Below are 27,074 nucleotides of genomic sequence, written 5' to 3'. Positions count from 1 at the left end.
TACTGATTCAAGCATTGTGACACAAAAATTTTTTTAAACAATGTGTAATTTGTTAAATATCCTCCTTCCCAATTCAATATTTGCCATCTAATTTCATTAATAATTCAACTAAATTGCAAATTCCATTGAATCTAAAGATATTTCACCTCTACTTCATGGGTGAAAAAAGCACCTTTCCTTATCATTAACCATGCTCTTTCATGAGTAGATCAGTAGATAAATTGAGTCAATGCTGAAAGGTGAACTCATTCACAGATGTCAGACTTTTCTTAAGGGTTAATTAAACCAAAATAATCAATTTCTTCACATCCCCTATTTCCGTCAAGCAGCCTATGCATACAATGATTTCAATAAAGCAACTTGTCATAGAATCTTTAACACCATTCCATAACTTTCAACATTTCTTAACATCTTCACTATCTCTCCAGTGACAGGATTTTTTCATAGACCAATTGACTTTTTGAGATGTACGTTGGCGATGCTTAATTTTATGTTCCCTCGCTCTCTACCTCTTATCATTCATTATTACAAGTATTACTGCACAGATAAAATTTAATAAATAACGTACACACGGTCACATGGAGCTATTGCAAAATAAATACCCAAGTGCAACTAAGTTTTGCAGCAATATCTAAAACTTATGCAAATGTTATTTCTTTCAACACTGATAACATATGCACTTACAAACTTGCACCTTTATGTAAAGGATGGTGATCTGAAAAATTCACTCTGGAGTATTATAAGTAACTTTTAGGATAAAACATACTCCTTTGACACATCTGTTTGACTGAAACCAAAATCAAGCAAAATATCACTGTGCAAACTAACTTGGTTACATTTTTCCAACAACAGAGGCATTTAACTGCATCGGTTGAAGATTATTTTTAAGCAATTCTTGCACTGCACTCAAATTAGCGATCGCTTGGGCTTTAGGCACAGAGTAATCCTGCTCTCTCTTCTTAGCCTCAATATATTCTTTGAGGGCAGCATTACCTTGCTTTGCCTGAGAGAGCTTACGCTCAAGATTTCTCAAAAATATCCACTGATTGTCATCTTCAAGCTTTTTCTGATTAAAAAAGGAAAAAAGCCTCAAGTTAAAATTCATATACAATAATAATGAATACTGACAGTACACTTCAACCACCAAAATAGTTAATTATTATACTGAGTTGGCATGGCACAAGCCCAGTGATAACCAAAAATGCACAGAGACAATTTTACTTACCTCGTACATTATAGAGTTCATATGATTATGAAAAAGGATGTATATAAGTGCCAAGAGTTGATAAGTGAGCCTAAAGGTAAGCTCATCAAAAATGCTATTACTGGCTGTGGTAAGTGCATATAATAAGCTAAAAATCATCACTTTAATACGAAAACATTTAATTACCTTAATTGCCTCATATTTTGCTATGGCTGCAGAAGTTGACTCTTCAATTTTTTTATTCTCTTTCATTTTCTTTTCAAGAATAGCACGTTCTTCTTCCAGCTCTTTCAACCGAGCATGCCCTTGAGCCTTCACAGTTTCTATATCTGTCATTGCTTTTGCATCTTTCTCAATAGATGCTATTTTTGAACGCAAAGACTGGATCTCGTTCATAAGTTTTTTCTCCACACCAGCCTTTTGATCAATACACAAAATAAATTACGCTATGAATTTAACAGAGCACAATGATGGATTAGAGTTCATCAATAAACGTTAATAATTAGCATTTTTCTCTGTTTAAGTTAATCAGCTTAAATGTTCACTTTAAAAAAGTATTCTTTGTTAATAATTGAGCATCTACTGATTGGTCAGTAAAGAGTAAAAAACAATTATTACCTCTCAAAAGTAGCATTAAAGAAAATTTAATAACATAAATTCTAAAAACTGATTTCCCTGTCAAGTTTTACTGGTATGGCTTATCTTAAGCAGTACAATAAATGTTATAAATGTGCATCTATGTCTTGGAGACTATGCTAATTTCACTGCTACTAGTGCATGTGCAAAAAGGTGAATTACAAGTAAGGATATTCTGCTATTGTTCTCGTGACTACATATCAGCAAAAATCAGTGAGATCCTTTCTTCCAATAAATGAATACAAGCAAACTTGTTAGAGCCGTAGAGTGCACTTTTATAAACTATCGCTATAATGAAAAAACTTTGCAGAAAAACTGAATTTTACAACTTGGAAGAAAACTAGGAAGACATGGTTGGAGGGCATAACACATAATGAACAGGTGCCGATGAAGTTCGACTTAAAAGGTGAGATACTGAAAACAGGTAGGTACAACATTTAATCGAGTTCAACTTTCTCCCTTGCGAGTAATGGTATCAGGAGACGTCACAAATTAGTTTAGGTGATACTTCTGCCAGTGGTCCAGTACAGTACATAGGGCCAAGGTGGGTAAGATGTAATTCAAAGTTTTCAAATGATTAAGGATACACATATGTAAATAGGAATTTTGAAACCAATTTCAAATTTTCCCATACTTGTCCCTTATGGTATTGCATCTTGAATGTACTCCATTCCTTGAAATGATTACTCTCTATTCTATAGGCAGCTTCTACTTTCCCTTGCATGAGTTACTTTGAACATCCTCACATAGGTTCATCATTCATGCTTTCTTTGCTTTGCCACAAATTTCCTATCTTATTTTCTTGAAGCAAGCCTGTCCTTCCTGTTTTTGCATTCTTATACTTTCTCCGTTTTCAATGAGATTTCGCACTTCATCTATGACTTTTTCTCAACAGCTTTTCTTCTCCCCAGGATTTTTCTCATCCTGATGTCCACTTTTAGCATTTTACCAGCTATACTTCACTGATTTCTCTGGGTCAGATCTAAACTTAGCTTGCTCTCTACTACTTTTTGAAATGCACATTGATATTGTGGCTCTCTTAGTTTTCCTACTTGCGATGTGCTCTTCACTGATTACTTTCATTTCTTGAATTTCAGTTGGCAAGATATAATTCAAAGTTTTCAAATGATTTAGGATACAAATATGGATTTTGAGGCCATCACATGCATTAAATTTTTTTCTGTTCCATTAAGAAAAGGATAAATAATGAGACCTTCATTTAATTGTGGTGCAATGATGGTACTTACTGATTTTTCACAAATCAGTACACTTCAGACAAATCAAAGTTTTCATTCAATGTGAAGAACTTTATAGCTCATTCCTAACCTTAATAAACTACCCCTATTGATCACCACTCAGAAGAAAATAATGTCAGTACCAGTTTCCATTTTGGAACAATAGGATTTTTGGATGCATCTTTCTCCAAAATATGATACCCTCGGTCAATTAACTCTTCATAATTCCATCAATCATCATTGTCATTAAATGAAAAACTCGTTGATTTAATGATGGAGTTTATTTCATTGCTTTATTCTAACAAAATAATACAACCATTATCTAATAAAGTAGAGAAAATATCCAATATACAACTAGTATACACATAATTATTTGAACAAATTTAAATAACCATACATCACTCAATTGAAAGATAGAAAAATTATAGGATAGTAGGGATTAAGCAACAGGCTCTCAGGTTGATGTTGATAAAAGCCAATATTATTTTACGAGAATGCAATACATAAAAATTAGGACTAAAGGCCCTACTGGCCAACCATTGCTACCTATCTATCAGAGACTGTTTGATAATTATTGTTCAAGTCTTCTAGAAGCACTAAATTTCATTTCAATCTCTGTGATTGAGAGACAGACCCAAGTTTTTCAGGGGGTGAGGGCAGAGGGCACACGACTTCCAAAAAATCAACCAAAACCCGATAGGTGGAGCCTAGCCTTTAGTAAAATTCAATTGCTTTCAGACATCCGTAATATATGCTTCGTGAGTAAGTCAGCTCTGTTGGCAAGTGGGAAGAGGGTTTTTGAGACAGTCTTTCGAACCCATTCACTGACAAAGTCTTTTGAGAAAACATGGCAATGCCCGCCTCTCTTTTCCCTTCCCACATCCCGAGTACCACAGGTTCCACCTCTTGCTGAAACGCAGCTCGAAATATAGCGAGCTTGCACGACTGGGCCAGTTGCAAAAATATTTTAAAAGAATCATAGTAGGGTGCACAATCAACATTCATTGCTGATTTATGTTCTTAATGCGTATTGGAGAAAAGAAAGGAGCAATTGGTTAAACTATTCTTACTGCAGAAATGACAGCCACTTTGACTCAGCAGTTTTATAGGATGCATTTGTTGAGCAAGTTTTTGAGTAACTCATTAGAAAATTACCAGCTGAAAGAGCGAACATTTGGTTTCAACAGTGAAAAGAGTTGCATTTTCATATACAAGCCACTGTGTTGAATGGGAGAGATAAATGCAAAGAAATAGGATTGATTGATTTCAAAGTAACTGCAAATACTACATATGTGACTTGCTGTGCAACTTAGTAAAAAGATGCAAGAGTGGTCTGCAGGTGGAAATAAATTAATGATGCAACAGGAAGCAGCAGCAGAAAACAAGAATGCTTGGAACAAAAATTACTAGAAGATTATTGAACAATCTGATGAAATATTAGCCTTGGTGAGAAATAGAAGGATAACAGTAATGAAATGACCCCAGAAGAAAATGCATCCATTAAAAGAATTTGATCAAGCACAATGAAGCTTACGTTTATACTAACTTTTTCCCTAATTTAATTCATTTAAATACCACAAAATTACTGTGAAATCCTATTTTAAAATAAACAAATGGAGAGGAAGTAGTCTAAAATGTAACAAATACTTGATTTTTAGCAGATTATCAAAAATTTGTCCTTAATGTTTAAATAAGAGCAAAACATCTAACTGAATGATGCTGAAATGAAAAAAATATAAGCCCTTCATTTAATAAATAATAAGTGAAGTGTATTGACTAGTTTTCAACAAACCACGAAAAAGAAATAAGTTATTATAATTATATTTCTCCCAAAATGGAGGAAAATACTTGTAAAATTAAGAATTTCTGAAAATTTGACATGTACCCTTTTCTGCCAGGTTAGAGTGGATAGCTTCACACAAGGCAATAATAGTTTGCAAACCATCAAGTCACAGCAAAAAAATTAGGATTGGCACCCCTGTGGAAATGATTTCCGATATTAGCCCTTTTTCAATCTACCCTAATGCATAGTGCCAGAGTGCAGATGTTATTGTGAAAATTCTTTAATTAAGTGATAGGTAGTGATAAAGAAAAGAATCAGTTCAGGAGCTAAGACAGTTACAGTATGGGTTATAAATAATGACTCACCATATTACGGTTGAAGAATTTGTTTCGTAGTTCAGATTGACTTCCTACTTGACTGTCTACCACACTGACACTCTCTTTCCTCGACCATATTTCATCCATGCTGTAAATTCAAAAATCTGCTAATTGAATGCAGAACATGACATAGGATACAATACATCATAAAGAGTCATAGATAAGTAGCGGATACAGAAACCACTTAAGGGGGGGCGCAAAAGATATTTAGAGCTATCTATATTTTGATCTTAATGAAAAATAATCAAGTACGAAATTTTAAAAAGTATTATTTAAACTCATTATACACATATACAAGACAATGCCATTTTCTGATATTAAAAAGTTACTGTTGTGGTTATGCAATGTTTAGCAATGAAGGCGGCCCTGCAAGGGGAGTGCGCCTGTGCCCCCCACATGTATCCGCCACTGGCATAGATATTGATATTACATAAGTGATCCATTTAAGCATGCATTCCAAAATGGACACAAAGACTTGCTACAAACATTTCAATGCATATATGTATATGTACTAGAGATGGGTCGAATAGCAGATTTCTCAAACTCGAATATCGAATTCGAATATTAAATCATTGCTCGTATATTTGAATACCTCGAATACTAAAGGAAGAATGCGGGAATGTTTGACTCAGTTGCCTAAGCAGCAGGAAACACAAGACTTTGGGGAGTAATTTTTATTTCCTTTAACCCCTCAACGCCGTCATGCGTACCCAGTACGCGCCCTTTAAATTTCGTATGCCGCCGTCATGCGTACCCAGTACGCTTCCTGACCTACTGTTTATAATATTTTTTCTCCGCCAGATATTGTATGTTAAATTTAAACTAATAACTCTATCTTTTGAAGAAATGTTTTTCCTTTCTAATAAAATATTCATAGCGGTTTTATGCCATCAAGATTTTTAAAAAATGCTTCGATAAAATTCCATTTTCAACCAGCGCCTTGACGACTTCGGTCCAAAAACTCATCGCCCTATTTCAGCTGTTCTATCATGAAAACTTCCGCCTATTCTGCTTGAGAGACGTCTAGAAGGGTCAGCTACTTTAGCTTGAGATACGGTATCTTCTAAACTCAATGCCATCTCTCCGTCTTCTCCTTGTTTGTCGTCACCTCGAGCCCCAAGTGTGTTTGGTCCGCCTCGTTAGTCCTAAGCGTCCTAGGCGAAGGGGCCATGTGCTTCGCTCTGCATTTTTTTTTTAATTTTTTTTTTCTGGACAGTAATCAACGAAGATAAGATTCCATCTAAACAGTCAGCGTATACCAGGGCCCCTTCGAGATATTTTCTCGTCTCTTGAGGGAGCTTCTAAACCACGAGCCTCAGTCCACCCAGTCCACCAGAGTCATTCATGCTGTGTGGTGTTCGTTCAGGCAGTGTGCTGAAATTCTCATCGGGTGTACTTCCTGTGTGTGGTATTTTTTTATAATTGGGGATCCTACGAAATGGGAATAGTATTGAAAGGCATAAAAGAGACTCGGAAGTCTGTTTGTGTGTTAGGCTATAGTAAAATCATTGGTGGGGTGAATTTCAAGGACCTGTTATTACATTCGTACGTAATGGAAAGAAAACGCCATTACAATTGATGTATAAGTTATTTAGGAGACTATTGAATGAGGCAGTCCTAAATTCATATGTTGTTCACAGGAAAAACACGTATAAAAATTTGACTTATCATTTCGCGTGCCATTAGGGCGAGATAATATTTTTGAAATATCCAACGTCATACGAACTGTTTGGACTTGGCCGTCACTCATTGCACAATTTAGTACCAAGACTCACAAAAATTGATTTCCTAAAGACAATTCCTGCAGCTGGGAAGAAATCAAAGTCTCAAAGGAGGTGTGCAGTTTGTGCGTAACATGGGAAATGAAGAGTTTGCGTGTACTGTTGTGAAAAATGTGCAGTGGGATTATGTTTGGATTGCTTCAAATCATGTCAGAGCAGATTTTCTAAGGTAAATCATTTGAATATTTGGATATTGACGTTTGAAACATTAGCATGTGATTACCTATATGAAATGATACGGTAATAATGGAACAAAGTCAGAGAAGTGGGCGGAGTGGTAAATTTTCAAGTAGGCGAAACGGGTAATCCTATCGAAAGTATCCAATCTATTATGAAATTTTCAACCCCAAATAACTAAATTACATCATGTAATTGTATTTTTTAAATGCATGGAATGTTAGAGATCTCGTAGCTTATTCGAAACCAAATAAAAATCTTTCAACATTGAAAATTTATTCATTAGTTCATAAAAAGAGATACATAAAACAATAAATATTTTTTTCAATCGCTCGAAAAATTATTATATAGTAGCGCATTATAATACGCAAGTTTACAAAAATTTTCAACGATACTGATCGTATATTATGAAAGATATAAATTATTGAATGATAGTATACCAAAAAGGCGAAGATTTTTAAATCTCATCCGGCCGCTGAGATGGGATTTAATTAAATGCCTGCCGCGCTTGAGGGGTTAAAGGATTCAAACAGGAATTTAGCTGATTAAAGGAATATTTTAATTTATGGAAACAATTGGGCATATAGTTGATTCAACTAACATCTCTTTCAAATATTCTAAGGGGATACACCACCTCGCAAAAAATGATTGCATGCCGTCTCAGCATTTACACTGCTACGATGGATTTCTGTCTGATGTATACATTCTTATCTACCAAACGCCATTTCAGCAGCACGCCCATCTGATGCTCGGCTTCATCCAATTCCTTATTTTCAACAGGTAGCTCGCTTTACCCCCACTCCTACTGTAAAGTGCTAGCGGACAATCCCAGGCGTTTTGCAAAATAAACGCGCTTCTCCACCGGATTTTCTTCAATAATTTTCAGTCCATCTTTCGAAGTTCTCACGAGATAAGAAGATGAATTCGAATTGCTATCAGGGAGAAACCAAATATCCTGAGAAAATATCCCTTCGTCTGTGACTGTAACAATAGAGATTTATAGCACAACTCATAAATTGTAACTTGATATATGTTTTCGGAAAAAAATACCGCATCAACTTCTGAGAGGCTCTGCAGCTCATATCGAGTCTCGACAGAATGCTAAGTCTCCGTCGTATTTTGACATTTATTTCCTCACGTAATTTGCTTAAATAAAGTCAGAAATGATTCGCGCTTGGTCTTATTCTTTTTTAAATTATGCGCTCATTACTAATATTTCAATCCAATAAAGGTGTAATATCAATTGCCGAAAGTCATTGTTAGACACCTTTTGGGCTAATAGGTGATGATTCATGCAGCAGTCGACCTCCAGAAATTGAAGCAGGTAGGCTGAAAAAGGTCAATGGGGGAGAAAGAGGGAAGGGTGAAACAAGATTCTATTACTCTCCTGTAACTTGATATTTTCTTTTAAAGCTTTCAATTTATGGTCTTCGTAATACGAACCCTGTGCGAGCTGGGACCTTTTCATCTTTTGTTTGATTTCGGAGAGGAGGAAAGCAACGGAGGCCGAGGGCTGACGGATGGAGGGGGTAGCGGATTTTGGGAATTGTGCTACGTAGTTACTATCCCACGGCACTGAGGTTCTCCTGGTGGGGGAAACCGGGGATTTTTGGATTTTTTCACCCAATCATTTTCGGTTCCACACGTCGAACTCTTTTCACCGCTCTAATCCGCGGTGTATGTAATCTAATGTAGTTCGTCAACTTGCCTATAACAGCGTTGCATGCACTAAACGACTAGAGTTCTTTACGATTTTCCGAGTCAAATACAACAGTGTGCGACAGTGTACGGCGCGAAATTCAAAGTATTCGAGAGCATACCTTTAGCATAATTATTCGAGACCTTGAATATCGAATACTTTCTAGTATTCGAGGTTTTCGAGTATTCGCGGATACTATTCGTACATCTCTAATATGTACCTATATGTTACAGAAATTCACATTTATAACTGATTTCTAAGTGAGATCCATGCAAGCTAGTCTATCAATACTAATTAAAAGGAGAACAGTCATTAAAGGATTAGTAATGACAGTACTTACGATGGCTGCGTGAATGAGGGATCTGAGAGTTGCTTTGAAAGTGTTGACAAAGTCTCAACAATGACTGTCTCAGTTGATGCAATGCGACCTTCAATTTCTCGACACTGCTCATCAGCATTGCTTGGAAGTTCGTCGATTTCTTTCTCTTTGTTTCTTACAGCCTGATACCCCAACTGGCCGCTATAACTCACATAATTTTCATCCTACAGTCAAACAAAATTGGGCCAAGGTATAAATGTTAACACATTGAAAAAAAATTCACTCTGATTTCCATCCTCCATTGATAAAAAAACAGTAATCAATTAAATTCAGAGTTCAAACTGCTGCAGCTGCTTGTCATGGTAGCTGAAAACATTTTTGGCTATGTCACCACATCAGTTTTTGGGTGGCCCCAATGCTTCCCGACATAGGCAGGCCGCTTCATCATATGAATCTGCTATAACTCACATGATCTACATTGTTCCTAAAAACCCCTGATCAGCATCAGCCGGGAAAGCGACCAGCATCAGTCGGGAAACGTTGGGGCCACCCAAAAATTGACGTAGTGACATAGCCCAAATTTATTTTGTTTTAGTTTTTAACTACCAAGTAGTCAATATATTTAAGACTCATTCCAAAAATTGAGTCATGCTATCAGTTCACATGTGTGTAACAAGGGATAGCATAGCATAAAAAAACCTGCATATACAGTAAAGAGCGTATATGAGTGGTGAATACAGCAGACTCCCGATTATCTGGGTGCGGTTTATCCGTGTTGCGGATTATCTGTGCATGAGTGCACATTCCTTCAATGTTTTCCGCGATCTTTATGAAAAAATAAAATAGTGACCAAAAGTAGCAGGATACTTACATTTTAATGCATGGCTACACCTTTGTAAAATGGATTCATTTTATTTACTTGCTGGCAAGGAATGTTTCAAGTTTACTAGGATGTCTGATTGCAGACGATGCATTGCTCACGATGCAGAGGACGCAATGCACATGATGATCAGCAGTGGGAAAGAAATCTCCTGAGTAATTTTAGAAGATTCTTCACTGGTTAGCCAATTGTAAATTACGAAAAATGTTATCTACAATCATTAAATACATATTTCATATAGCAAATGCGCAATTATTGCCGTGGACTTGCATGCGGTTGAATACGGCCCAAGGGAACCGAGGATTTCGTCGCACTCAGGCATGTTTACGCCGTGATTAGACAAGGTCAAAGTGGAGAGGAAGAGAATAGTAGAAGTGAAGGCGGCGGGGGAAGTGGAGATGATGTGAGTCATAGCCAGGCACTCGCCAGCTGCATAGATAAATTGCCAAAAGTCCTGGTTTCCTATAACTGCTGCTGCGCAATGAGGTGATCGCTTGCCCATTACTTTCACAGAAGCTCCGTGTTCATGTTATCTAAACATGATCAGTGTGCACGATCGCATTCAGTGATCACAGAACTGCATCCTGCAGCAGTTGCATACCAGACAACTAGCATGAGACTCAACTACGCATCATGGTGCCTGACGTTGTAGTTTCCGATGTTGCGCAGCAGTTTTGAAGCACGCATGCAAACCAATTTTCTGAATCCGTGATCTCGTAGACATGTGTGCACGGTTTTCAGAAAGAAGCCTTTAGATGGAGCAGTAGGAATATGAGTACAATCACGTTATCGCCGGTCGGTATATAATAGCAGTGAATGATCTCCGGAGAACAACCTAAAATAACAAACAATGTGCAAAAATAATCTTAAATTGTTTGATTCACATGAATTATAAAAATTACATGAAATTTAAGTGAAAGTTTGGATTATTCATGTTTTCCGTTTATTCGTGCACCTCTCCCCATCATTAGCCCGGATAATCGAGAGTATGCTGCAGTTGAGAAAAATATATGCTGGAGACCTATCCAAGACCATTCTCATATTTGTTTTAACCCTTTCGCTGCTACAAGCGGGAATACCCGCAAAAAACATTATGGTTATTGCCTGCGACATGCGGGGATATTCCACGACTTTCAAAAAACTTTTCCTTTCAACATGACATGCGGGTAAATATCTACGTTTTCGAAAAACCCTCCCTTCGGTCGTAGGTGCTGTCATCTGCTCGAAATTCTAGCGGAACTACGTCCATTCGTGCGGCGACATTCAGCGACGTCAAATGAATGATTCAATTCATTTTTTTCTGGATAATAGGCAAAATAATGGAACCGATGAAAAATCTATTGAAGCAGCAAAAGGGTTAAGAAACAATGTTACAGTTGCAGGCTACAAATAAAGAATGTAAATGTACACACATGCAGAGGAAGGTAAAAAAAAATCAAATACATATTCTAGGGAAATTATTTTCTTCATTCGACTGTATTTAAACTGTAGAGCACACTATAATTGATGTCATATTAGACCAATATTTAATTGAAAGATAATTTCAACTTCTTTTCATCAGGCCCACTGTTTCTGTTGAAGTTCCTCGGTGACTTAAGGCCTTGGCCATCTTAAGAATTCAGAAAAGAGCAATTCGGCTCATGACTTTCTAAACATTATACCCCATGCCATCCCTGTTCAAAGAATAGGGTGGTTTCCTATTACAGTAAAACCTCTTTACATCGTAATGGAGGGGACCAAAATTGGGGCAATTTGATGCATGGAGGTCCACTATAGAGAGGTTTCTGTGATAGGCACCATTTTTTCATATCATTCGGAAATGAAAGGCACTACTGTCTTTTAAACCATAATATTTATGCGTTTAAACAAACATGCATGCATTAGTGAACATATTTATTATTTAATAATTTCAGAAAGCAAGGGCTATCGCATGATTTTTAGCATGATTTGAGAGAAAATGATGTGATCTCTCTTCAACAGTCACTTAAAATGATTAGGATAGTTGGATACCTTTTTTCTAATTTACTGCTAGGTATGCTCTCATATGAAACTAAGTGGCCACAACTAATGATTTAAGTGAAAATTACAGCATATTAAAGGTATATAAGAAAAGAAAATAAGGGTGAAACATTTGTCACAGACAACAAAATGGCCACAACTAATGATTAACGTGAAAATTAGAGCATATTAAAGGTGTATAAGAGAAGAAAATAAGGGTGAAACATTTATTGCTGAAAATATCATTCCATGCATGTAATCGCAGCTGCATTAATGGTCTCTATACCATTTTTCCGAACTGATGGCAGCTGGATGGAAAATAGAAACTAGCCAATGAGAAGCGCTGCCCCTCCCACATCTCCGTTCCCCTTCATCCCCTTCCCTTTTCCCCTCCATCCAGCCGATCGGCGTTGCCAGGCTTGGGAATAACGGTACTTTCGGGGGCGGCAGAACGAGTGCTGTGCGATCTCCAAAGATTCGGCTTGGCAACACTGCTAGCTGGAGAGCGATGTGCATTGCACGGAGTTCGGAGAGAGACTGTGGGCTCTTTCACACTTTCTCCTGTCGCTCTTCTGTGATTGGTTAGATGAGTGCGTGGGTTTCGAGCACACTCAAGGTCAGCCGCCATCAGTTCAGAAAAATGGTATAGTTGTCTCGGTATGATTTACGGAGGTAGTTAGGGAGTATCTCCTTGGTACGATAAGTGGAGGGTTTATGAGATAAAGAGGTTCACTACAAAGAGGTTTGCCTATAAATTTACATGTAAATCTGACGGGACCATAGGGGTGGTATAAATTATAGAGGTAAATGATGTAAAGAGGTTCACTACATAGAGGTTTTACTGTATTTTTTTATTGCCTAAATCGAAAGATTATTACTCCTGGAGTACGCATTTCATGCTTTTAGATTTTTAAATGACGATTTCTATTTTTCCTGATTAAATGAAAAGTGAAAAATTTCAAGCAACTGAAAATGCAATGGCTAAGTGTGAATGCTGGGAAAAGCCCATGTGATGTCATTCTGGTTCCCGCTGCCACTGAGTGAGGTGACCTTGGGGCGTGGATATATTAGCTTAGATAGCTTAAATAAGGATTATTAATACCTTATCAAACGAAGGAAACTTTCCAACCATAGGCAGTTTTAATAGGTGATTATTAAGAGATGTTTCCCTGAGCTCTGTGCCTCACGCATGAATTGGTAATCTCAGATTATGTAAAACTCCTATATCCTCGTATAGAAACTAGGTCCATGTGATGTCACGTGGAATGGCACTGTATGGGCGCCAATCTGGCCTTTTTCAAATGCTGTCAAAATTGACCCTTGCCATTTGTCTAAACTGGGATTTATAAAACCAAATAATTTGTACATAATGAATACACTAATGGAGGGTAACTAATCGCAATCAATGCCTTTTGTTTTCTTTGATGAAGGAAACTACCCTACTGGATATACTCCCAGTTCCATGTGTATATATTTTTCATGTTCTTGTGAAAACTAAAAGAAATGTAACTCAATATGCTAAGAAGTGTGACATTCTCCATTATTCCACGACAGATTGATCAGCTGCACATCTCGTATGTACGCACTAGGAATACAGGTGCTGGTCCAAGTAACATGGGCCTTCAACTATACAATAAACTGCCAGCTGAGCTCAAGGCTCATAAAAGTGTAGCTCTCTTAACTGAAACTTTTTTATAAACATATCTTATCAAAACCAATTTATTAATTTAAATTTTAAACTAACTTTGAACGTTAGCAAAAACTAAAAACAGGTAAAAAAACCGTAAATTGGCCACAAAGACGAACCAACACATCCCATTCGTGGACGAACACAAATGCCCATAAGAACGTGAGTGGCAAGATGAACATCAATCTCAGAAGAAAAAAATTCCATTATGAAAACAACAGTCTGACAAAACACATGCCCCTTTGTAAATGAACAACTCAACGACATGAATGCCCAGGCAAAAATGACTGCCCAGATGATCCATTTGGTAGTCAAACGGTTCATTTTTGTCTAGGCATTTGCTGTTCATGCTGACTTGAAGCAAGACTTAAGAGGGGTAAGGGAGAGAACGGATGGGAGGAACTAGCTGGTCTATGACGAGGCTTCTGCGGCATTTGCATCTGTATTGCTGCTGCCATCTGCTGTAGCTACACCACACTGGATGAAGCTCCATAAGTGTACCTACTGGCCAGAATACGTCGCATGAGTGCACAGCACACATAAACAGTGAACAAGGTTTTTAAGAGAAATGTTCATTTTCAAACCATATAATTTCAGTGAAAAGTTCTGTTCTGTTTTGTGTAAACAAACAGCATAGATAATCAACATAGAAATATGAGCAATAATTTGAACTTCAGATAAACTTTTAAAATCTATAATGAATAAGATATTAATTTATTTTTTGGTAAAGTTGATTGATTAAGGCAAGGATTTTTTAAAGTAATTGTGAATTAACTAAAAATAAAACAGTAACAGAAGCAATCTAAGAAAATTGACAATTTAAAAGTTACCGATAGGAGTCTTGAAAGAGTTTGTAGCTTATCAAGCTTCAAAATCTTATTTTAAACTACACACATGCTTTGGAATGCAGCCTTGACCCTTTCAAATAATTTATTAGCAGGTCCTCAACATTTACCCCTTCCCCAGTTCTTTTTCGTACTGTGAGGAATAGCCTATGATGGATGGCTGGGTGGGAAATATGCACCCCTTCAGAAGTGGCACACCTCATAGAAGCCCCCTACATGCCAAAACCCATCTTAAATCAAAAGAAAGAGGGGTTTTTGTTGTTCTCTGGTGTGGGGGCATGTTTAGTGGCATCACTAATATAGAGTCAAGTTGAGAGTTGGAAAAATTTCAGCATCTAGCTTTAACTTTTTACTTGGAGGACTGGGCATGGGCAAGTTTTATTTGCAGGTTTGTGGTTCCACAGAATTATTCTGGAAAGCTATATTGACTCACTGGTAACAGTCACAATACAAGCCCATTCGAGAGCAATTTCCTAGGCAGCAAATTTCTAAGGTACTCTCAAATAGAAAATAAAAAAGGAGGTAAAACTGGGTAGGTTCGTTTTATATCAAGGCAAAAACAACCATCAATGCCACAAACCTGTTGGAAGCTAGTCAATTCCTGCCTAAGTCTTCGAGCTTGTTCTTCAGCTTCTTCTGCCAATTGCATTGCCTTAGCTGCCTCCATTTTATCTTTCTTTACCCTTTCCAACAGTCGAGCACGCTCTTCTTCCAAAGAAACCTGATTTACATTACCATGAAGACCTCCAACACTTGAAGTTATCAAGGAATCTCTTCTTTCCATAGCCTCTTGGATTTGGAGCTTCAAATGTACAGCATCTTGTCTGGCCTATGGAAGAATGAAGGATGAGCGATTACTATGAACGGAAGTAAGAATGTTCCTCAATCATAACTACAGATAAATACTATACTAGTGCTGATTATGTATAACCGAAGACATGTTAATTTTTAATGGCTTGTGAATAACTGCATCACAGTCAGGCCCCTGGTCAGAGTCACTTTGAATTCAATGAAATTTCACTAATAATTGTAAGCTGAAATTTTTTCATTATTATAGCACTGAGCATAGATAATTTAATTCAGAAATTATTTCTGCAATAAAATTAAGATCATATTTTTATAAAAAAAGGTGGTGTGCTCTGACAATTTCCCTAGTTAAGGTCTGAGTGTCTACATTTCCTCCTAACCCATATGATGATGGAAAAATTGCATTACTGTTTATTAAAGGTTATAAAAAGAGTACTTTTTTGGACAGCCTAGAAAAGCATGGATTTTAGTCATTTTAATTTTTCCTCTCGCTAACAGGTATGATGCTAGTTGGGTGAGGTACCATGTTAAGCAAATATGGCAGCTTTTGTTTACATCAGTCAACATTACACAGTTTACCTTAATTTATTGAGAAAAAATTATGCTTTAAAAATGTAGAATTTTCATATTTATGTATAATTATGTATTGTAACGGTACGGATCGGATTCGGCCCGACGCGTAAATTAATATGATCGCGGCTGGGTTACGTCCGCGCGCACACACGCATTTTGGCATCGGGGAGTGAAAAGCGGCACAAAATATCTCTGTGGAGGGTTAATTTTATGTTTAAATATATAATATTTGTGTTACAAAAGTGAAATGCAGTGAAAAAGTGTTAAGTTGGATTTCTGGGAGAGGCGACGTTGTGGTTCTCTCCCGGAAAGCATTTGAAAACCCACCTCTAAATTGTGTAAAAGAGGGTGTTAGTGTGTGAATCGGAGGTGTTCATGGGTAAAAGAGAAGTGATAAAAGGCGAAGACGCGAGGTCTAGCTCTCTCTCTCCTACGCTCTGGCACTAAGCAAGTTGAATTGTGAGTGCAGTGACAAGCAGTGGCAGCACAACTTCGGCAGGTGGACGGAGTTGCACGCACACGGACGGCTGGCAAGGGGTGGCTTGGACATCAAAGAAGGACGTAAGCTTGGAATTTCCCAACGCCCTAAAATTTCTTTGCAATCCAGATTGTCCCCCTCCAAAAGTCCCTAGTGAACTCTCCATTAAAGGCCCTAGTGAATTCGCTGTTGACCTTCGCTCCGTAAATGACAGGCGAACGACTGGTCTTTCGTCACGAGATTTGATTGCTCGCGTTGAGAAGATTGAGCAATAATTATAGTTTCTTTGGTAGTTACTTGGCGTATCATTGAGCCCTGATTTGAGACGGGTGGCCATTTGAACTGACTTATTTATGATTTCATAATTGCCTTATACATAACTCTTGGGAGTTTTACTTAACACCATTCACATTGTTCATGGACCAAGGCGCATTAGTGTATTTGCCATTGGAAAAGATCATTGTTTTTGGGTAATAATTATTGGTGAAGTGATATTGGTATTTTGAAAGGAGAAGACGTGTGGTTAAATTTCATGTTGGAGGTGACGCCGTTGTATTATTGACGAAGATTTATCATTTGTGATTGGGGTATATTTTTTTTCATGTGCAAATTTTTGGATCGATGCCATTTAATTCATTAAAATCAGTTGTGAAAAGGATTTTATGGAATTTGCTATTATTTGCCATTGCCACAAGTGCCTTCAGTCCTTATGTAAGTGAGTGTGCGTGTGGGCGCTTTCAATTGGGGGACCTGATTTGGGGCCCTGAAAAGGTAAGCCAAAGTAGGGGCATTATTATATTTTGGGAATTGGGGAATTTATAATCACATGTCCGGTGGAGATCGAACTGGAGTCGAGCGGGCGGCTCTCGCGGTTCGAACCGTTACAGTATAATGACAGGCAAGTTTTCAAACTTATGTTGCCTTTATCTGGCTGCTAAAACATTATAATGTGGACGACTGCACTTCAGCTAGTATTACTGATTACATGAATTAGTACTTCCCACCTTTTTCTCTGATTGCAAGTTGATTACATATGTATTCATTATTTACTGGCAAGTCACCCTGCATTGCTCTGAATGATAGTATCCAGATAATTCGAAAACCTTAGAACTTGGAATTCAGGGTCACATGGCAGGATTTTTAGATAAAGGAAAAAAGCTGGTATAAGATGGTACACATATATAACAGCAAACAATGGAAAAAATGATTTCTGTGCACCTCACAAGGGATCAGCTAATACCCCCCTCCACAACATTGCCAGTTGACAGTTATGTGTCTTCTTAGGTGCGTAGATCAAAAATGTCTTATGAATGCATACTCCAGCAAATAGGGTGGTACAAAGAGGATTAATAGTGAAGTGCAGAATACGTGGACTTATATTTCCCAATTAGCGTGTCAATAGGTGTGCCTACCTGCAGGATTTCCAACCAAAGAAGTTGTATGACGTGACATAACAAATGCTAATGAGAAAACGATGCAAAGGGCACATTGGATACTATATTTTCATCTATATATGTATATAGGAACTTGAAATTACATGATTTTTGTTTATGCTGGTTCTTCTCATATATGTACATTGCAATGACAGATAAAATACATACAAATATGTACTTCTGATGAAAGATAAATGAATGCTTAATGCAAACTACAACAGAAACCTTTTAAGTTGTGCTGTTGGGCTTGAAGTCCATTATTTCTTGACTCAAAAGTATATTTTGACGACAAATATGGATATAATACAAATTATGATATACATATTGCAACCACTTACTAATACAGAATAATTAATTCTTCATCAGAGTACGAACCACCCCACACTGGGATAGAGACTACAGGACGTCTGCCCTCGTCAAAGACCCTGTGGAAGCCAACATCCTATAGCCTATAGGTCATAGGATTAAATGCCCACGACCCAACTAATCCCATTCAGATTATAGCTACACTCATCACTACATACAATAGCAAAATGATTCTGATCACAGGAGATGCGTAAAAAAAACAGAAGCTTAATATACTGTGACTGAAAACATATTTCAACAAAAGAATCAATATGCATAGCATGAAATAATGCAAGTATCAAGACTTGATCAAAACTTTAAGCAAACATAATTTAAATGGATAAAGGCCCATCCAATTTTTCTACATAAGAACATATCACAACATAACACAAACTTCCACAGGAAATCTCACATCACAACCAGACAAAGAGGCAGAAATTAGCTGCGGGAAGGGCTTGAGTGGGATGTGGGTGGTCTATATACATATATGTATTGCAAAATAATCCATCGTAAATTGAAACCATCAATAAGTAGGGGGCTACTGCATTGCCTTACAATTTCAGAAATGAAATACTCTTTCCAAACCCCACTTAGAATAAAAATATATTCACACACTTCACATTTCTTAGTAGTGACATCATTGATAACTATGTACATATATCATTAAGTCAAGCCATCTGGGTGCAATAAAGTTTTTCTGCCATATTCCACCAAAAATACCAATGTTTATCATACAAATTCGACAGTTTTCATAAAAATGAATTGTATTTCATTTTCTTATATCCTGAGCTTATTAGGTATTTATGAACATTTTTTACAGAATAAGGAAAGCAATAATGATTTCTGGAAAGATTAAGCATGTTTGGGGGTGTTGAAATGCATTGAAGTGCTTCAAACAGTGGATAGAGCATCCTTAGAAAAAGCTACCAATTAACAGGTTAACAGTTTAATCAGAGAATCATATTTTTTATGGCACTCAATAAATACATTATAAAAGTCTTAATAGTAGGTAAACACAACAATTCACGAACTTCTAGAAATTTATAAGGAAAGCAAGCACTCACCCGAGATGATGATATCTTAGTTTTCAACATATCTCTTTCAGAATTTAAAGCATTCAGTTTACTTTGCAGCATCTGTATAGTCTCTTGCATCTTAGCCTCCTCCATTTGTAAATTCGAATAAAGTGTACGCTCATCTTCACTTAAACTTTCAATCAACATCTCTGCACCTTTATGCTCCTGAAAACAGGATACATACAACCAAATTTGTTATCTATGATGAAATATGACTAAAAATAAGCAACAGCAGTCACAAAAGACTGCTGGATCGATAAAAAATGAAAATAGTTTTAAGATAAAACAGTACACAAGGAAGACAAAAGATACTTGTGTACCAAGGTAAAAAACCACATTCAAACAAAAAGTATGAGAGAGATTTAGGAAAATGTGTTGCACTGTTGATTTCAATGCTAGATGATCCTCTGATTGAAAAGAATTCATATTTCCACATTTTTTAACAGTAATGTTGATAGAATTATCATTGTAAGATGGGTACATACTTCTGTTGTCATCATTGCATTTATTGGTCATAGTTCTGTCCATTAAAAAAAATCAATTGGTACTGCAGATTATGTTTTAGGATTGCATGGACCAAAATTTTTCAACCATGAGAATTTTGCATTAGTGGAAAAACTGGGAGAGGAGTACTTTTTCTCGGGTAATGGACGTAGCTGTTCACTATGCTTGGAAATTAAAGTGGAAATACAGTAGTGGTGATTGTAGACAATCAATTGTCCTAACATACTTGGCCATATATCAGCATCAACCCAAATATTGATTCATTGAGTAACTTCATTTCTTGATGAAGTAGCTCAGGAAATTTGTTATGAGGGCAGACCTGCATTGGCATGTTATGGATATATAGTTGCAAGCACGAAGAAAATCATTCTAATGAAAACTAAGTAATCTCTGAGGCACAACGCTATAGAAATGTTATCAGAGCTACTTCAAAAGATTTAACCCAGGTCCTTGAGGCCTCTGGATGTCAACAAGTTGACAAAACCAGCATGTGGAATGTACCATTGACTTTGGCACCCTTGAAAACCATGGTTTGATATGTACCTTGGTATGCAAGATTCTCTTTTACTACTCATTTCACCTCAACAGTGACCTCCCATTTGACCTTTCAATGGTCAGGTTTTTTTGCAAATAAAAGCAATTAAATTGTTTTTCTCACACCCAAAAACAAACAAAATTTCATTTTCAGGATGAAATTCCGACTTTTTCTGTCTTAAAAGTTTTAGCATTGAAACCCCTTACGGCAATCAAATTTTTGCATTTGGAGCCATACTGTGAGGCTATAAGGTTGAAATTATAACATTTAGTTCATATAAAAAAACTGAAGTTTTTTATATGAACTAACAAGAACTTTATGAAGTGTGCTTATTTTCAATTAAATCACACAACTTAATGTGCCAAAAATTTGAGATAAAAAATGACACATGAGTAATGCAACAGTCTGTATATTGCATACTGAGGGATTATATGGAATAGAAACCTAGCACCTAAATTTACATTCCATCTTATTTTCTCTAATCTACTCATAGAACCTAATGATACATTCCAGTCTTCTAGGGGTGTAGCCTCATATTTTACTCCTAACATGGGTATTCAAGAGCAGGGGAAGTCTCATGCTTGCACCATCCGAGTTTTAATATACTTGGTACATAGAATTCAAACACCAACTGGTGCTATACAAGGATATTTTTATCAATAAAAAAAATTATGATCGCTGATGGAGGCAAGCAAAACGGGGTCGTTCATTCAGATTAGAAATCACACTCTACTAGAAGAATTTAGTAATTGGAAGGGAAAGATAAGTTACAATGAAAAAAAATCTACTCCACCCAGAAAATCGCTCATAAGCCTGATACAAGTTGCTGTCCAATTGAGTTGGTGACTTCACTAGAGTTATGGTTCATTAACTCCATCAGGATAAAACTTTCATTGAGGGAAGGAATGGCTCACTAGAATGTAGACAACAACAAACCATGCCAAGCCAGGCCTGTGCTGGGCCACCGGGACGTATCCCAGTGCGCCCTCATACCTGAAAATCTTTAGCATCCTCCTGTTCATAAACTAACAAATTTTACAGTTACAATACCAATATTGAGCAGTTAACTTGATTTCAATTTTGTCTCATTTAACAACATAATTAACACCGTCTTGAGTGAACAAAACAATAATTTAAATTAACCCTTTCGAGACGGTGGAGTTTTCGTCTTAGCATGACTGCTGTACTGAGCCGCAAGAGACTCTTCTTTCCCCTGGTACGGAGCATTTTTGCGAGACATTCTTTAAGAGGGGTCTCCCGCATAATCTCAATCTCTCAGCTCCAACCTTTTTTGACCCCTCCCAGCGGGGACTCCGCATTATCTCGGACTCCGAGAGTAGTTGTGCTCCCTCCTTTCCGGGTTTACTACCCTACCTGCGGCATTGGTTCGCGGTCAACTTATGGATTGCTTAAATGTATTTGGCACACGGATTGTTGCTTGCACATAAATTGCAGACTTTGAATTGAATTCCTCATTTTTTTCTGAGCATTGTCAAATTTTAAAAGAAGTTCTAAGGTCAATATTAACGCATTTAATGCAGCAAAAATTTCCATGTTGATGTTTATGCAGAACTCGAGATATAAGTTAACATATCGTAGAATTTTGTTTAAAATTGTAAACGCTGCTCAAAAGACGAAGAATTCAATTCTTAGTTTATATTTCTTGAAAAAAGAAGAAATATTTATGGCACAACCTGACTGGATAAACAATTGTACTACCGCAGTCCCTTACCGCTATGAGGTGTAATATAAGACGAGGGGTCCGGGTACCTGCTCCCGGATTTCGAAGGTAAAGCCTAAACGCTGCAGTGTTGGGTCCCAAAACAAAGACGTCTGACACCCCCGACCATCATAAAAGGGGGAGAGCTAGGAAACGTATACAATGTATCGAAATCGGTCGTAATTATATTTTATTTTGTGAAACAGGGAAGTCTTTTCTTAACCTTTGTGCATCATGAAGGAGTTTTACCATGTTACGCCAACCACCATCGCATGCATCAATCCAGTAAGATTCAATTCAATCTCAAGAGGGTAAAGATTAAAATTTCAAAATTTATTTATCATATTCCGCCCCAAGACCTCCCAGTAATCCTCCCCCTGCTGAGTGCTGACACCCTCAGGTTATGGCCGTCCACCGCCCTGATAAGGGGTCCAGCATGGGCCAGTGCCAAACCCATTCCCTATGCTGATGAATAGCAGAGAAGTAGAAGTACACTGGGCATAACTTAGTGATTCAATCAACTTATGACAGGTTTAAGGCCCTGTTTTTATTACCCTAATTTTATTACCCTATTTCATCCACTCAGTGATTTGGCCTGAAGCAAAGGTCGGTTTGGGTGGATGAGGAACATTACCATCTGCAATGACTTTTTGCAGCAAATAGTTGTCAACTTCACAATGACCCGACTCACCTTTTCAATTTGGTCAGATAAGGTCTTGGCTTTGTCTTCAGCTGCTTTTCTGACAGAGAAAAGCTCTTCAACTCGTTTACTTTCCTCATCATTACGTGCTTTCAATTCAGCCAAAGCTGACTCAGTTTCCCACAAACTAGCACCTCCAAAACCCGTGGATTCAACGCCACCAGTATTCACCAAATCCAAGAGGAGGTTGTAGTCGCTTAGCTGCCCTCGTAATTCTAAAATTTGTAATTACAAAATTTTCCTCAGAACAATATTTTGAGAAATTTTGATTCACACAAACTTGTTGCTATGATATTCTATCATTCTGATTCTTTTTAATGATCATAGTGCAGCCACCTGAATTTTTAGTCATTTTTTGAACTAATCTCCATATTTAATTTTAAATTCTGCAGAAAAAGAGATATATTCCAATCACTATATGAATGTTAGAATATTGCATTGTCTGAGGGCAGGGAATTTAGAAAATATCAAAAGGGTAATGAATAAAGGGAGGACAGATATCTTAGGATTATGCGAAGTGAGGTGGTGGGGAGGAAAGCCAGCAAGGGGAAGCTTTAGTATTAAATGGGAAGATGGGTAAACGAGTGATAGGTATGACCAGGTAAGCGATAGGATTCTGGCGGTAGGAATTGAGGCACGACCCACCAACCTCATGGTGGTTCAAGTTTAAATGCCCACTAGTAACTAACAGAGGGAAGAAGTAGATGAAATGTATGAACAGCTCAAGGAAATAATTAGAGAAACCCTAGTAAACCGGGTAAGAAAAATCTAGTAATGTTGGGGGACTGGAACGCCTCAGTCAGGGAGAGGAGAGATGGACACGAAATAGGAGATTTTGGACTAGGAATGCAGAAAGACAATGAAGAGAAAGCAGCAGAATTTTGCAGGAGAAACAAATTATTCATCACAAACACGATACAGATTACATCATGGTAAGACAGAGGTTCAGGAAGAGTGTGAAAAACTCACGCAGCTTCCCTGCAGTGGATGCAAATTCAGACCACAACCTAGTTAGTGCTAATGAAATGCAACGTAAGATTCAAAACACTTATGATAGTCAGGAAGGAGAGGAAATAGAATGTAGAAGCGCTGAAGGGGACTATGAGGAGAGAATATCAGGATATAGTGGATATTAATACATATATGGGAGATTGGAAGTACACAGACTGTAGAGGAAGGATGGGAAAATATCAAAAGAGGAATGGTCAAAGCGGCGGAGAAATCAATTGGCTACGTTGAAAACAGAAGGATAAAGAAGCCTTGGGTTACGGAGGCAATGGTAAAAGAAATGGAGGAGAAAAGGAAGTGGAAGAACATGGACACAGAGCAGGGCAAAAGAATGTATAGGGAACTTGATAATCGATTACAAAGTGAAACTAAGAGGGCTAGGGAGGCTTGGTGGAAAAGGCAGTGTGAGGAAATGAAAAAGTTCCAGAAGGAAGGAGAGGTAGGTGCATTGTACGCCAAATTTAAGTCGCTATCAGGCGGCAAAAGAGGACAAGCCATGTCTAAAATTAAGGCTAAAGATGGGAGGATGCTAACCAAGCGAGAAGAGGTACAGAGTAAATGGAAGGAATACGAGGAGGATCTTTATGACAGAAGGAATAGGCCAGAGAGATTGACTTTAGAGAAGGAAAGTGCAGTGAAGGAGGATGATCTTAAGCTGGGGAACTTAGATTTGGAAATCGAAAGAGCATTTAGTGATATGAAGGCTAGGAAAGCAGTGGGTGTGGATAATATCTCGTGTGAGCTCCTAAAGAATCTAGGGAAGGATGGTAAGAGGTGTTTAGATCTAGTATGCAGGATATATAAGGAGGGATGTTGGCCAGAGGATTTCGTGACGATGGTTTTAATTCTGCTACCAAAAAGATGAAAGCTATGGAATGCAGAGATTTTATGAGTAATTGCCCAATATGCACACGGTGAAAGTGGTAGTGAGGATGTCGAACAGACGAATGGGGGCGAGGGCAAATGAGTATTTGGGTGAAGATCAAGTTGGTTTTAGAAAAGGGAAGTCAACTTGTGATGCAATAGCAATAATGAGGTCCCTGGTGGAGAGGAACCTAGAATATGACCAGGATGTGTATGCGTGTTTCGTGGATTTTGAAAAAGCATTTTATACGGTGAACTGGATAAAATTAATGGATATAGGTACTCAAGAGAATAGGTGTATATTGGAGGGATAGGTGAATGATCTGTAATCTGTATATGGCCCAGACTGCGCAAGTGAGATGGAGAATCTGGGTGGGCAAGCATTGACCGGGGAGGGAGACAAAAGTGTCCTTTATTACCGCTGCTTTTTAAGGTACGCTGAGGAGATGGTAAGAGAAGCGTGGGTTGAGTTGGAAGCTGGAGTGGAGGTGGGAGGAATGATGCTCAAATTAGTAAGGTTCGCGGATGATCAGGCACTCATCAGCCAATCAGCGAGGGGACTGCAGGCTCTAGTGGATGCGTTAAACGAGCGGTGAGAAGAGTATGGGATGAGGATTATTCACAAGAAGACCAAGGTAATGCCGTTTTATAAAGCATCGAGAGCGAGGAATATGAGAATCAAGTTAAAAGTAGATTGGGAGAAGCTTAAGCAGGTAAAGCAATTCAACTATTTAGGCAGCACATTAGAGGAAAATGGATACAGTAGTAAGGACATCAGGAAGCGAATTGCATTAGCAAAGGAGGTGTTCATGAACAGGAAGAGGCTTCTGAGAGGATTCTTATGTAAACATACCTTCATTATTAAAACAGTGATTTAGATACCAAACTAGAACTCTTGACAACATCACACTCAACCAACTGTCATGAATTTTTATTTTTAATTCACAAGTGAGTAGGAGATTTCTGTAACACATTGGCTTGGCATTGGTTTAACACTAAAGCGACAGAGTTAGCCGGTGAAATTCCTCTCTTCACTTTATTCACCAATTTCTTTCAATGAATTTGGCCTGTCGTGATTTTTCATCCACTGTAAAGGTCTTTACGTTAGTGCAGTAAGGAATCTGCCACGCGAATGTTTTCATGAAATAAATGATATTGTGCCAAGAACAATGCCATGCCATAACCAAAGTGGCTCACTCCGTCGTTCAAGTGTTAACCTGATGCTGGTAAATTACAGCAACTCATTCACATTGAAATGAAATCATTAACTAAACTTCAAAATGATTGGCTTAATTGCATGTGGATGAGATTAATCCTCACCTGTGAGCTCTGCTGCCATTTCCTTTGCCCTTTTATCATAAAGGGCAAGTGTGGCCCTTTGGGATGCTCCTGCTTCTGTTTCTTGGGCCAAGCGAGCTATTTCGGATGTAAGCTCTCCCACTTTTCCACGAAGAATACCCATGAAATAAGAAACATCCTTCACTTGGCGTTGGGGACCACGACCTCCACTTCCTAGACCTCCACTACTATTAACATCTTTGGAAGAAAGCCCACTTAAACCTTGCTGGGTAACAGGACGGTCCATGACATTCACCTGTTGAATGAGTATAAACTTTTTAATTTACCTGATGAAGTAGAGAAGAGAAATGAATCCTAGGATCATCAAAAGGTATATAAATATAATTTTTAAAACGATCAAAATATACAAATTATATACATAACACATATATAACACTGACTGTGACTGAACTACAGACTCACCACTGTAGATAGACCATATCCCGTTCCAATTCTTATTTGCTGGCTTAGTACTGAAGACGCAAGACGAGATGCTGTCCCTGACATAGGTCTTTTAAATTGTCCAGACATGGCAGTTCCCGGTCTGGTTTGATTCATGATGCGGGCAGTGGACGGTCGTGAACCTGGTCTGGATATAGATGAAACAGGTTTCTGGTACGAAAACCCCTCCTGAAATACATGAATATTGCATTTAGAACAGAAATCATCAACCCGTAAATTTCACCTCGAACATAAGACACTCATTTCCCCATCTAGTTACCCCTCTTCTAGAGCTTGGACGTCCTTCTCCGCGTTTATCGTGCGCAGATGTACTTTTGGCATCCATTTTTATCTCTTGTTTGTTGCAAAAAAAAGCGATGGCAAGCTATTTAGACGAATAACCTGCAACTAACTTCGGCAATGAAATTATATGGCAGCTAATCATCGCCTCAACTACTTAAACACTAAAAGTGCACCATTAAAGTTTTAAATTATCCGCCTGAAGCTCCCGATCCTCGTCAAAGGTAAATTCAACACAATTCACTCAGAAATAGAAATAAAATTCATTGACTGTAGCCGACGAAACTTCAAGACTACGAAGGCCCACAAAACCAAAACCCCCTCTTCCTCG

At 37.7% G+C, this 27,074-nt stretch overlaps 1 protein-coding gene across 1 annotated transcript; it reads right to left on the bottom strand.

Annotated features, from left to right (window-relative positions):
* Nucleotides 1-534: 534 nt before the first annotated feature.
* LOC124162637 (intraflagellar transport protein 74 homolog) lies at nt 535-27,072 on the bottom strand. Its single transcript, XM_046539231.1, has 10 exons — nt 26,724-27,072; nt 26,426-26,632; nt 25,985-26,258; nt 22,784-23,007; nt 19,322-19,498; nt 15,202-15,450; nt 9,233-9,435; nt 5,224-5,323; nt 1,391-1,621; nt 535-1,066 (listed from the first exon to the last, which is right to left on the bottom strand). Exons 1-10 carry the CDS (start codon nt 26,787-26,789, stop codon nt 833-835), a joined length of 1,965 nt encoding a protein of 654 aa, XP_046395187.1. The 5' UTR covers nt 26,790-27,072; the 3' UTR covers nt 535-832.
* Between the last annotated feature and the right edge of the window lie 2 nt (nt 27,073-27,074).

The sequence above is a fragment of the Ischnura elegans genome, chromosome 1, assembly GCF_921293095.1.
Source record: "Ischnura elegans chromosome 1, ioIscEleg1.1, whole genome shotgun sequence".
In the NCBI taxonomy this organism is placed as follows: Eukaryota; Metazoa; Arthropoda; class Insecta; order Odonata; family Coenagrionidae; genus Ischnura; species Ischnura elegans.
This window is presented reverse-complemented; position numbering and strand designations above follow the sequence as displayed.

Coding starts and splice junctions, on each gene's coding strand:
- LOC124162637 (XM_046539231.1), bottom strand. CDS start 26,789: ATGGATGCCAAAAGTACATCTGCGCACGATAAACGCGGAGAAGGACGT. Junction 26,633..26,723: donor GTCCAAGCTCTAGAAGAGGG/GTAACTAGATGG, acceptor CATGTATTTCAG/GAGGGGTTTTCGTACCAGAA. Junction 26,259..26,425: donor GATATGGTCTATCTACAGTG/GTGAGTCTGTAG, acceptor CTCATTCAACAG/GTGAATGTCATGGACCGTCC.